The sequence below is a fragment of the Mastigoproctus giganteus genome, chromosome 3 (assembly GCF_048544385.1).
Source record: "Mastigoproctus giganteus isolate SK-2022 chromosome 3, ASM4854438v1, whole genome shotgun sequence".
Lineage (NCBI taxonomy): Eukaryota > Metazoa > Arthropoda > Arachnida > Uropygi > Thelyphonidae > Mastigoproctus > Mastigoproctus giganteus.
The window spans coordinates 27,811,343-27,824,670 of record NC_143577.1 but is presented as its reverse complement, the minus strand read 5'-3'; the positions used below and the strand labels follow the sequence as shown (position 1 = coordinate 27,824,670).

Sequence of the window (13,328 nt, the reverse complement as noted above, 5' to 3'; positions counted from 1 at the left end):
TCAAGCAAGTAGTGCATTTTAATAGGCTGTGATTCAGAGGGCAACTGCCCTCCTCAGTTCTCCCCTGAGCCACAGCACTCCCATTAACTTGAGCCTTTTGCTTTGCTGCTCTGGTCAGAGTCATGATTTCGATTTAATTTCAATAAAATTTCAATTTCAGTACAAAATCAAAATTAAAACCCTAAACTTATATCTCAACACAGTTATAACGCTATATTTATGTTTCAGTATCGAGTGTTATTTACGAAATCCCTTTATATAACTTCCGTATCAAGTTAAGTATTAATTATTTATTTTTTACTAATTATTTATGTTACGTAACCCAAGTCGGTATATGTATACTGTAGTTAAAAGTACAATTTAATTGACAATGAAGTTCAACAAGATTAATTATCTGATTAATTGACAATATTATGTACTATACTATACTATATTAAGCTTATGCTATCTATTTCGAGATATTTTGTGTCGCGTTACAATGGCGGCTATTTGAAGAGGTGAATATAGAAGAGGTGAATGGGAATCCTGCACATTGGTCAGGCTTCGAAGTGAAACTATTCATAGTCATGCCCTTAAGTTCTTCAAGTTGGCTCTTCATATGAGATACTTCTTGCAGGATCTCTAAGTTTTGAGCCAGCAGAAACTGCTTTTCAGTGAAGAGATCAGTGACGCATTCAAAAATTCTTTCCATCTTGCCTAATGTAATCCTTGCATTATCTGTTTGTAGGGCTGTGATAGTTCTCGTGTGTTCAGTGATGATTTCTGTAAGGCTTCTACTAATTAAATCGTTGGTGCATAGTAAGTACAGTAGTAAGTGGTGCATAATAAGCACAGTATACTCTCAGCATACGTAACATTCACACAGTATACTTTCTGCTAATTTTATGACTACAGCACTGCGCCTGAGACCGACTAAATCAGAGACTGAGTGAAAAAGGCCCATTAAAGTTCCTCGCGTCATCGGTGGGATTCGAACCCGGGCCTTTTCCACTCGGTGTGGAAAAGGACACACTGTGCTACCCGCGCAGCCCCATCACATGCCATAAAATTCAAATTTCAAATTCAAATTATTATATTAGGGCCACCCGTAATTTCTTACATATAACCGTATACAGTATACCCTACAGTCTGTAAATGTCTGTAAACAGTCAGTTATGTCTGTAAATTGCGTGTGTTCTCTGGTCGATTTGCCTGTTTTGCTGGACGAAAAAACCTCGGTTTCTGGGAATAAAGACCTTGCTATCTACGCCTGTGACCAACTAATTCAGCCACGGAGTGAAAAACGTCCTTTGAAGTTCCTCGCGTCATCGACGGGATTCGAATCCGGGCATTTTCCATCCGGTGTAGGGAGAACGGTGACGATACCACTGTGCTACCTACGCAGACCATCACATGCCATAAGAGAACAGTGCTAGCTGTAGAACCAAGACAAAGTGTTTGTCTTCGTGGGTAGCACAGTTGGTAGGATCCCGTCCTCCCCACACCGGGTGGAAAAGATTTGAGTTTGAGTCCCATCGATGACGGGAGGAATTTTTATGGCCTTTTTTACAACGTGGCTGAGTTAGTCGGTTTCAGAAGAGGGCGGCATGGTTTTTTTCTCCAGGAAACTAGGGTTTTTCGGCCAGCAAACAGAAAATAAACCTCAGAACACATGTAATTTACAGATAATATACACAATCAATCAATATGGTCTTAGCCCCTGATGCTCCTAAAAACCCAACAACAGCAACAATACTTGGAGAGGTTCCGTGTTTGTATCAGTATGACAACGCACCATATCACAAAGCGAGGTCAGTACAATGGTTTGAGAAGAATAATGGGGTGAACATAAATTTCCAATCCAGAGCTCAGATATGAATTCAACTTAACACCTGCTCTCGCGGTAGCACAGTTGGTGGAATCACAGTTATCCCCACCCTGGGTTTAAATCTCATCGAAGACGTGAGGGAATTTTTATGAGCCTTTTTCACAATGTGACTGTGTTAGTCCGTCTCATGCTAGACCAGCCTGGTTTCTTTCATGATAATTCAGGTTTTTCATCTGGAAAATCGACCTGGGAACACAAGCAAATACCATAATATGTTTGATACCATAAAATGCTATAATATAATAATATATATAATACGACATAATATATATGATGTAGTATGCTCTAAGTCGCTTGTGCCCCTAAATCATACAACAACAATAACATAACACCTTTGTGATGTTCAGTCTCTCTCACCCCCCCCCCCCCCAATTCTAAATCTGTTTAGAAAAAAATCAAATTTTAATATCGAGTATGACTCCCCCACGGACTTAATGAAACCAGTAAGTATCTGGGAAATACATCATAGTCGGTATTAAAATTTAAATTTTTTAAGCTAAGTTTTCGTTTTATTTTCGATTTAGCGTGCAGTGTGTTTTTGTTTTGTTTTTTTTGTCATTAAATATATTTTTGCAAATTTTTCTTTGTGGTTGCTAATGGAACTATTGTATTCATGGATAAACCTGACACCATGCGGCAGTATTTGAGATGAGATCAAAACAGAAATGGCGGTGTTAGGAGATGGTATTAATGTGAATGTGAATTTAGGTGCTCTTACGTCTGGTCTAAAAGCTGTTAAAGCTTTAAGGGGTACCGTTGGTGAAGTATTCAGAATACTAGCAGATGGCTTTACCGCTTCGCATGGTGATGAAGGGAAAGAAAAGTCTTTTATAACTGATTTGCAAACGGCATTGACAAATGTCAGTTCCCGACTTCGGTAATGGTTATCCAACATTTCTTACCCACGTGTAGTGACTTCTTAGATTTTTTACAAAGCTTGTTAACCTATTTGGTATTAGAAGAATTAATAATTTCTGATTGTATTGGCAAAAGCTAAACCTTGGTATAATAGTGCAACTTTTGCTATAACATTGTAATTGCCCTAGGGGCTCACATCTGGTGATTATGGGCTTGGCACACCCGTGGTCCTGAGCTGGATATCATCATTCTTCTCTTTCTTGGTGATTCCTTTCTACTTTTCTCTCTCTCTAAGAGTAACTCGGGATTTTTTTTTTGGCTGGTGCAGCATAAACCTCAGGCTACCTTTCACCATATGACTAATAATAATAATTGTCAATGTCTTTTCTGCATTTTATTCATTGGAAACAATGTTCAGTGCAGTGGTTTTCGTTGGTTACCTATCTAAGGAAAAGTAGTGTATAAGTACTGAGTTACGTGTAATGCAAAAGCATCGTGGTATATTTAGCGATTATTTGTGATAAGTGTACCATAACTCCATCCAGCAGTGCTTTTGTATCACACATTGTTAACTCCCACTGCCTGAAGCTTATTACCTGGTGTACATGAATAGTTCAAAATTATTCGAAGGATATGCACATAAATGAAAATAGACATTAATCTTCCATCACTCGCACACACAGTTTTAGGGACACTTGTCTGTGAGACCCCCTTTTTTGTTTTAATTTTTAAAAAAATAATAATTTTTAGCTTTTCAACTGAATGAATTGAAAACTGATCTGCAAATTAAAATTTGCAGAACCTATTTAAAAATTACTGAATGGAAATAAATTAGAGAAACTAATAATAACATTAAAGTTTTTATTGTATTTTCAAGTTATTGATACCAAGACATTTATGTGGCATTTGGGAAAGAAAAGATGTAAGAAGAAAGGGAGATGCTTTTGCTTACCTGGCATCTGTTAAATAGAAACAAAAATTTAATATTGGTAGGCAAGGTATGTGGGAGGATTTGATTTAATTTACAAATAAAAAAAATAATAATAAAAAAATTAAAAAGTGGTGTCTGTGAGACATTTGTTAGCAACAGAAAATTAGATTTCGTATTACGAATTACAATACGTTTCATAAGAAAATTTGTTTTTCTTTTAATATGAATACTTGCAGTTGCACTCTACTTAATTCTTGGTCAGACCACTTCTGATTCTAGTTGACTTAAATTTTCAATAGACTTCTAGCTTGTTATTTATTATAATAATTTTCATATAAAATTTTAATAAAAATTAACTTCAGTTTGTATTTTCAGTCAACTATTGAATTGAAAATCCATATAGATTTTAGTTTTATCCACAAATCTATTGTCTATATTATATATATAATATATTTATATGTATATATGGGCCTCCGTAGCCAGGTGGGAAGGAGCAGCAGTGCGTAGCACACGCTTCTTGATTAGACCGGGGTTCGAACCCGTCACCACCAAATACGGAAGATACGGAAAGGTCAGGGAATGACCACCGCATATCCTGGAGCAATATGGCCTTAGTTGCTAATGCTCCTAAAAAATCAAACAAATAAACAACATATATATATTATATAGAAATATATTATACATATTTAAAATGTGTATAAACGGATGAAATAATGTAACAATGATGTCTCAGAGAGATATATGCAAACAAGTGTACAGGTTCATCGAAAAAAGATTAACAGTTTTGAATGCGTATGTGTTTTGATGTATTGTGCCAGATTTGCTGAGTTTGGTGTTCTTGTCATTTAACACATGAGATGTGGGAGTTCATTATTCAAGAAAAAACATTAAGGATTACAATCCTTGTGCATCCAAAACCGTTTGCAGATGTCAATTAAAGTTTGCCACAGTTGAACATACTACTGAAGAACCGAAAAGTGAAGTCACAACAGCTGTGATTTTACATTTTGGTTTTTCAAGGTATATGCATTATTCCTGTAGACTTGTTCCTTGATCCTTGAGACTGTCACATTCTCTCAGGTATGACAAGCTAGGCTTCCATCAGCATTTCAGACTGGGAGTCTGAAATGCTGATGGAACTGATATTCAGGTGACACTTGAGTCAAGTGGACCAAATTTCGGTGAAATCCGGTCTTTCTGCAACAAACATTCTCTGCTCTTCACAATGGTTAGTCTATTAGTTTGTTTGTTATTTGGTTTTTAGGAGCATTAGCAACTAAGGCCATATTGCTCCGGGATATGCGGTGGTCATTCCCTGACCTTTCCGCATCCTCCGTATTTGGTGGTGATGGGCTCAAACCCCGGTCTAATCAAGAAGCATGTGCTACGCATTGTAGTCTATTAGTAACCCGAGGTATAACTCCCATGTGCAAGTCCTGAAATACAGCACCTAGCGTACTGGAGGTAACCACCCAGTTGTGAACCACTGTAAGCAGTGGTTGAAGTTTGGAATCCACACCACACAGAGAAATGCTGTCCCTCTTTATCACTAGGCAATACTAGGTGGTAGATGACTCAACTGGTGCAATGCCAACACTTTACTTATTGGAGACGATGTGGTGAAATCCATGGTTAGTATCCAGAGCAAAGCTCTGGCCACTCCATCTATTCCATCATGCTATATGATTGATTCTTGCTCTTTTGGCTCAATCTGCTGCTTGGTGTGCGCATGTGTGTGTGCATGCATTCGTGCGTGCATGCATGCGCCTTGCGCTTCTCTGAGCAGCTGGAACATGTACCTCTTTTCAGTAAATGGATTTCACCTCCAAAGAATCATTCCTCCAAGTAAAGCTGGCACGAGTTTTTTCTTTACCAGTGCAGTTATTTATTTTTTCAGTTATTTATTTATAATGACGTTCAGTGGCCATCTGATTGAGATGAAATTGTTTAAAAAAAATTTAAATTGAAAAACTGAGTATATTACATATATTCTTCAAATAGGCCTCTGGGGTTGGGAAAGTTCTGAATCATAATAACTGCAATGCAACACACCAACCATATAACTGAAACTTTATTAAAATAATAATAATATAAGGCCAGATCAAATTTTGTAAAAATAAAAATGATAAAATAAAATACACTGATTGTACAATAAAAGTGATAAAATATAGAAATTATGCTATATGGAATTAAAAGCAATAAAAACAACTGTAGCTTTCAGAGGCAACTGCCTCCTTTATCAACAGTAAGATTTAATTTGTCACAGTACATCCTTAAATAACTGGATCACATCCTTAAATGCAGGATCATGGCTCGCAACACGTTTTTATAGGAGCATGGACAGTATCCTCCACACGTGCACAGAAATGGCTCGGGAGCATTCCAGGTGGAGCCGCTCATCCTATCTAAGAATTATGGTTTCAAAGAGGGAATGAATATGAATTCCCCTGTCTCTATTAATGGTACTATGCTCACAAGAACAAATCTGCAAGCTCTCGAGCCATATGTGGTTCCAATATCTGTGCGAACGGTCAACTATGGCAGCATCAGCAAGTGAAATTTGGTGGGTCTCCTCCAAAAAATGTTTGACCACAGCAGATTTCCCATAATCCGGAGCCTTTATTGCGTTAATATGCTCCCCCATATGATCTTTGAACCTGCATTTTGTGACACCAACATAGCTCCCCACAATCCATATTTGATCTCATATATGACTCCACTTGTACTCTCGATGGGTATGGGATCTAGCATTAACATTAGCATTAGTAGAGGCATATGATGCAAGAAAGCAAGCTTATGCAGCATCAGCCAAAAAAAAAAAAAAAAAACCCTTTCACTTCACCCCTCCGTTTGTTCGAGATATCTGTCCAGCTGAGCCTTAAATTTATTTAGGCTATCAACTTCCACAACAAGGGATGGAAGTCTGTTCCACCAACCAACTACCCACTGGTTAAAGGCAAATTTCCGCACATCTATCCTACATCTGTCTTTCCTCAATTTGAATTTATGCCCCTCAGGTGATTATTCTGAGCAAGAGGAAGAATCCGATCAGCATTGAGCATGCTCAAACCATTCAAGGCTTTATACACCTCTGTCAGATCACCTCGCCGGTGCCTAGTCTCCAGACACTAATTTGCAAAACTTTCCCCTTTTGCAAAAAAGACACTGTAAAAGCAAAAATTTGCCCTTTCTTTGTAAGAGCAACTCTTTGTTCCATTCACTAATCTTGTTGCCCTTCTCTGTACTCGTTGTTGTTGTTGTTATTTGGTTTTTTAGGAGCATTAGCAACTAAGGCCATATTGCGCCGGGAACATGTGGTGGTCATTCCCTGACCTTTCCGCATCCTCCGTATTTGGTGGTGATGGGCTCGAACTTCGGTCTAATCAAGAAGCGTGTGCTGCGCACTGCTGCTCCTTCCCACCTGTCTACGGAGGCGCCTTCTGTACTCGTTCCAGCAGCTCTACATCCTTCTTGAAATGAGGCCTCCAGACCTGTATACAGTACTCACGGTGTGGCCTGACCATTGCCTTATACAAGGGAATAACCACCTCCTTATCCCTGCTAGAAAAATTCCTGTATATCATTGACAAGACCATGAGCTACTCTTGCAGCCCATCTGCACTGCTCAGAGAACTTCATATCTGCCTGCCCAATTATCCCCAAGTCCTTTTCATTCTCTACAACTCTCAGTGTAGTACCACAGAGTTGATACGTTGCTCTGGGGTTGATCTCTAACCTTTGACATGACTATGTGCAATCTTTGCCCTGGTAGATGCACACAGCATATCTGACAGGTATGTGGTACTCAAGACATTTTCTCTGTTAAGCCCGGATAGTAGGGAATGTATGAAGTGGCAATGGGTGGGAATGGTCCTCATCATCCGTCTTCTGCTTTCTGAACATATTTATCCAAGACCTGGGGGTACCTGCATTTTCTGAGATCTGCTGTGACATGTGTAAGCTTCCTCCTACCCTCGAAGGATCCATAGTGGGACCCAGCCCTATCCAACAAGACCCTAATAACACTGTTCTTATGATTGTTGGGTTGTGCTGTGTTATAATGCGTATATTTTTTCTGGCTCATAGGTTTTCTATATACTCTTGTTTTTGCTCTGGAGCCATCTCTATAAACCAACAGATCAAGGAAAGGGAGGGTATCGTCTATTTCCACTTCTGTCATGGTGATCGTTTGTACGGATATTGGAACCTCAAATGGCTTGAGAGCTTGTGGATTTGTTCTTCTGAGCATAATACCATTAATGGAGACAGGGAAATCCATATTCATCCCCTCTTTGAAACTATAATTCTTGAATGGGATGGGAGGTTCTGCCTGGCACGCTCCCAAGCTAGTTTCGTGCACACATGGAGGATATTGCCCACGATCCTGCAGTTATCTAAGGATGTACTGTGACAGGTTAAGTCTTACTGTTGATAAAGGAGGTGGTCGCCTCTGAAAGCTATGATTGTTTTTATCGCTTTTTATTCCGTATAGTGTAATTTCTATATTTTATTTTTATCTATTATTTTATCGTATAATCAATGTATTTTCTTTTATCATTTTTATTTTTATAAAATTTGATCCAGTCTTATATTATTAATATTTTAATAAAGTTTCAATTATACGGTTGGTGTGTTGCATTGGAATTATTATGTGACAACCTTGAAAATGTTGAAACAGTTGAAATTTTCCTGTTATATGTAATATACTGAAAAATCTCTCCTGTTTCATATTATTTTTTTTTAAATTGTAAAGAACATATAACACCTTATTTTATTTATATGTTGTTTATTTTAGTATAGCTTTGATTTTTAAAAATTTTTTTTGTTTTCCTTTTTTTAGAGACTTAGAAACAGCATGTACTCTCCTTGGTGTACCTCCTCCACCCTTAAGCCTTGGAAATTCTGGACTTCTTAGTCAAGATCCTGCATATGATAAATCACCATTGTACACAGAATTGGTGAAAAGCTATAAATGGTTTGACAAAGTAGGTCTTTATTAAGTAATTATTATTTGTAGATCTAACATTTGCTCTTAGTTATTTTAGTGAACCATTTAAGCTCTGAAGAATGCTAGTAAAAAAGAAGAAATTCTACAAAAAAATTGTTAGAACAGGTCGAGTTATAGTTTAAAATGGTGAATGTATTGAAATTTGTGTAATTTCATTTTTAACTCTCATGCATAGAATATAAATCATAATAATACCTCTTGGCATTAGCTGCCATAAATAATTCAGCCCAACATAACATAGATCCTTTTCTGTGATATAGTGGGCTCATGATTTGTTGCTCATCTGGTCTCGGTGTGAATTTCATTCATTTGGAAAAGTATCAAAGGCCTTACTGAAATCTCAGTATATATGATGTCAGGATTATTCATTGAGTCTGGTTCCTTTGCGATGACCTTGTAGCTAATCAGATTAGCTAGGAATGACCTCCCTTTACCCAAGTTATGATTGTGTTATAGGTCCACTCCTATTAAGATGTTCTGTGCATTACTCTTGACTCTGTTATTCTCCCCTGGCAGAAAAGTCAAACATACAGGTCTGTAAATTCTTACTTCATTCTTTGAACCACCTACCTTTATGAATAGGAGATACATTTGCACATCTCCAATGTGTAGAGACCTGCCCTAAACTGAGAATGCTCTCAGTATTATAGGTAGAAGTTTCACCATTTTTGTTGATGCTGCTTTTAAAATATTTTCTGTAGTTACTTTATTCACTTTTATTCAGTGAGTTGCTTACAGCTTCTCTTTGGTTATCATAAAACCTTTTAACTCCTAATAAGCATTAGACAGATGGGAAACACACACCAACCAAACTCACATCCATAAAACTTTTGTCTAAATGTAGAAGCTTGGTTGTTACTTTTCATCCAAGTCATTTTTGCAGCACCAAGACACATTCAGTAATAAATATCCAAACAGACCTATACCAAATAATACAACCATTTCTCACATTTTAGTGTTTTTCCCCAGAAAGATATTGTGAATGATTATTAACATAACCACAAGTAAATGATTTTATTGAAGATAAACTGTGGAAAGTCAAAGCACCTGGAAAATGTCTAGTGAAGTTTCAATAACAGTGTGCCTTGAGTGAAAATTTAAGATGCATGCATAATACTCTCTGAGATAAATGTTCTAGCCTGATAAAGCCTATTTTCATTTGGATGATTACAGTTATTATCATATATATTTTTGGGTGGTTTAATCAATTATGATATGGGGGGGAGGTTTCCTGAAGGCCATAAGGTTTATTGCTGCTGGTGAAAAAGATGTTAATATTTAACATCTCTCTCACTGGCAGTGATAGCACCCTAAAGTGTAGAAAAAATGGTAGCAGGTCACCCAACAGGTGACCTGCTTGAACAAAACCAATATTTCATCTTCTCTTAGTGGATTGTGATACTTATTATATGTACTTTTTTAAGTTTTAATTAAAAAAATATGAAATTTTTAAATATGTGTTTTACATCTTTTATTTTAAAAAAAATTGTATTAATTTGGCAGAAAATTGCAAAAACAATGTTTTGGACATAATATAGAAACATTGGTTCATTAGACTCTTCTGTTTCTGAGTTTAAAAGACTTAAGTACACAAAATTCAAATGTGCATGTATTCTAGCTTATTATACAGGGTGTCTCAAAAATATTGGTACAAATGTTTAGGGGAGGTAGGTAACATCTACAGGAATGTGAATCGCATAGAAACCCATAACAGGAAACGTCACGGGAAAGTGGTAGCAGAGGCACAAGAAGCAGAAATGACACAAGACAGTAATTAGTGGCAAACATTTATTTGACATAATATTAACAGTGGAAGACGAGATGGATGCATTTCATGATGTTACAACAGATGCTCGAAGGTTCCACCACGAGACGTGATGCATGCGTGACACCGACGCAGCATGGATTTGCGGACATGGTCGAACACACCTGGAGTTTCTTTGACAGTAGCAGCGCAGACGAGTCTCGCCACGAGATCCATTTCCGTCTCCATTGGCGATTCATACACGATAGATTTGAGGGCTTCCCCCACAGAAAGAAATCAAGGGTCGATAAATCAGGTGAGTGTGGGGGCCAGGCAATGGGTCCACCATGGCCAATCCATCGACGCCCAAAACGCCTGTTCAAATGGTCACAAACACACCTTCCATAATGGGCAGGCGCCCCGTCATGTTGAAATCAAATGTTGCATCTCACATTTGCTGGAACATCATCAAGTAACCCTGGTAGAACTTGTTCAAGAAAGATCCGATATTTAGCGGAGTTCATGCGGGATGGTAACAGGTATGGGCTGACTAAGCAGTCACCGACCATACCTGCCCACACATTTATCGCGAAGCAATGTTGTGCTGCATGGGGGCGCACACCGTGTGGGTTGTCGTGAGCCCACACATGAGCATTGTGCTGATTGAATAAGCCTTCCCGAGTGAAATAAGCCTCATCCGTGAACAAAACATAGGCTGGAAAATTCAAGTCTTGAACACTTTCTTGGAGAAACCACTGTGCAAAAGCCACACATGCAGGATGATCTTGGGGGAGTAGTAACTGAATCCTTTGGAGATGAAAGGGGTGTAAGGAATCGTGGTGCCAGACATGCTGTGCACTACAATGAGACACTTCTGAGGCAATGGCACGTGTGCTGGTAGTAGGATTATCTGGATGGCATTCAACACACTTTCTTCCATGGCGGGAGTTCGTGTTGAACGTGGTCTGCCCACACTACTCCTGTTACCTCTAAATGACTCATAATCGCACAAATTTTGATGCACATGTCTGGGAAGCGTTCTCCATAAATTCGTTGAGCGGCTCGTCCATTGCCCTCTGCTAATCCATACACTAGGTGCATGTCTGCCAGCTCACAGTTCGTATATCGATGCATGCTCTTCGTGCAGCGAGTACTGCTTGAATGAGTAAACCTGAAATTTTCCCTCTCGCTAACTGATGAACAGCGCCATCTACCGACTTACGGTGACAGTTCCGGTTATGGGTTCCTATGCGATTCACATTCCTTTAGATGTTACCTACCTCCCCTAAATGTTTGTACCAATATTTTTGAGACACCCTGTATATATCAGTAGTAGTAGTGGCAAATGATGCAAGAAGGCAACCTTATATAGCATCAGCCAAAAAAAAAAAAAAAAAAAAAAAACACACACTTCACTCATCCTTACATTCTGAGAATTTGTCTAGTTCTTCCTTGAATTTATCCAAACCATCCACTTTGACAACAACAGATGAAAGTCTATTCCCACAATCAACCACTTGCTGGCTGAAGGCAAACTTCCACACATCTGTCCTGCAACCATCCTTCCTCAACTTTAAATTTATGTCCTGTCATGTGTGTAGTCTCAGCAAGAGAAAGAATGCTATTCACATTCAGCTTACTCAACCCATTCAAGGCCTTAAACACTTCAATCAGATTACCCCCAGGTGCCTAGTCTCAAGAAGCTGCAGTTCGCAGATCTGTAGCCTTTCTAGATAAGAGCACCCTTTTGTTTCCTTCACCAATCTGGTTTCTCTTTTCTGCACCATTCCAGCAGCAGATCTACATCTTTCCTAAAGCGAGGTCTCCAGACCTGTATACGGTACTCTAGATGTGGCCTAACCATGGCCTTGTAACAAAGGGATAATCACCTTATCTCTACTAGCAAAGTTTCTGTGTATCATTGACAAAACCCCATGAGCTGTCCTGGCAACACATCTGTACTGCTCAGAGAATTTCATATCTGACTGCACAATTATCCCAGTTCTTTTTCATTTTCTATTACTCTGAGTAGTGCCACACAGTTGATAAGTTACTCTGACTACTGCTATCCATATGCAATACCTTACATTTATATATAGGAATTTTGCTAGCAGGGAAAAGGAGGTAATTATCCCTCTGTATAAGGCAATGGTCAGGCCATGCCTTGAGTACTGCGTACAGGTCTGGAGGCCTCATTTTAGGAAGGATGTAGATTTACTTGAGCGTGTACAGAGAAGGGCAACAAGGTTGGTGAGGGGAATGAAGGGATCCTCTTATCAAGAGAGGCTTAAGTTCTGCAAATTGCAGTGGCTGGAGACTAGGCACCTGTGCGGTGATCTGATTGAGGTGTATAAGGCCTTGAATGGGTTCAGCACGCTGAATTCTGATGGGATCCTTCCACTTGTTCAGATTACGAACCTAAGGGGGCATAAATTCAAATTACGAAAGGGCAGATGTAGAATAGATGTGCGGAAATTTGCCTTTAGCCAGCGGGTGGTTAATTGCTGGAACAAACTTCCATCTGTCGTTGTGGAAGTTGATAGGTTGAATAAATTTAAGGAGGAACTGGACAGGCATTTGGAGGGAATGGTGTGATTTTTTTTTTTTTTTTTTTTTTTTGGCTGATGCTGCATAAGCTCATACACTTGCTTTCTTGCATCACATGCCACTACTACTACTACTACTATTTGTCAGGTTAAACTTTAACCGCTATTTCTCAGCCCATCAACCTTACTTTTCTAAATCTTGTTGCTGTAGCTTATCGTCATTACTGTCATTTATCGACATTTGTATGATCTGCAAACTTTGACATTAAGCCTGATATACCTTCATCAATATCATTAATAAATATTGAAAACAACAATGGGCCTAGCACTGAACCCTGGGGAACGGCACTGATAATCACTCTGTCTTTTTCTAC

At 38.6% G+C, this 13,328-nt stretch overlaps 1 protein-coding gene across 1 annotated transcript in view; it reads left to right on the top strand.

The window, feature by feature from the left end:
* The first annotated feature begins 2,526 nt into the window (after window positions 1-2,526).
* Window positions 2,527-13,328, top strand: part of MED27 (mediator complex subunit 27) — a 51,677-nt gene continuing 40,875 nt past the window's right edge. Inside the window, exons 1-2 of the mRNA XM_090370449.1 lie at window positions 2,527-2,744; window positions 8,497-8,641. Coding sequence (XP_090226575.1) covers window positions 2,533-2,744; window positions 8,497-8,641 — 357 coding nt within the window. The 5' untranslated portion in view covers window positions 2,527-2,532. The remainder of the gene's footprint in view (window positions 2,745-8,496; window positions 8,642-13,328) is intronic.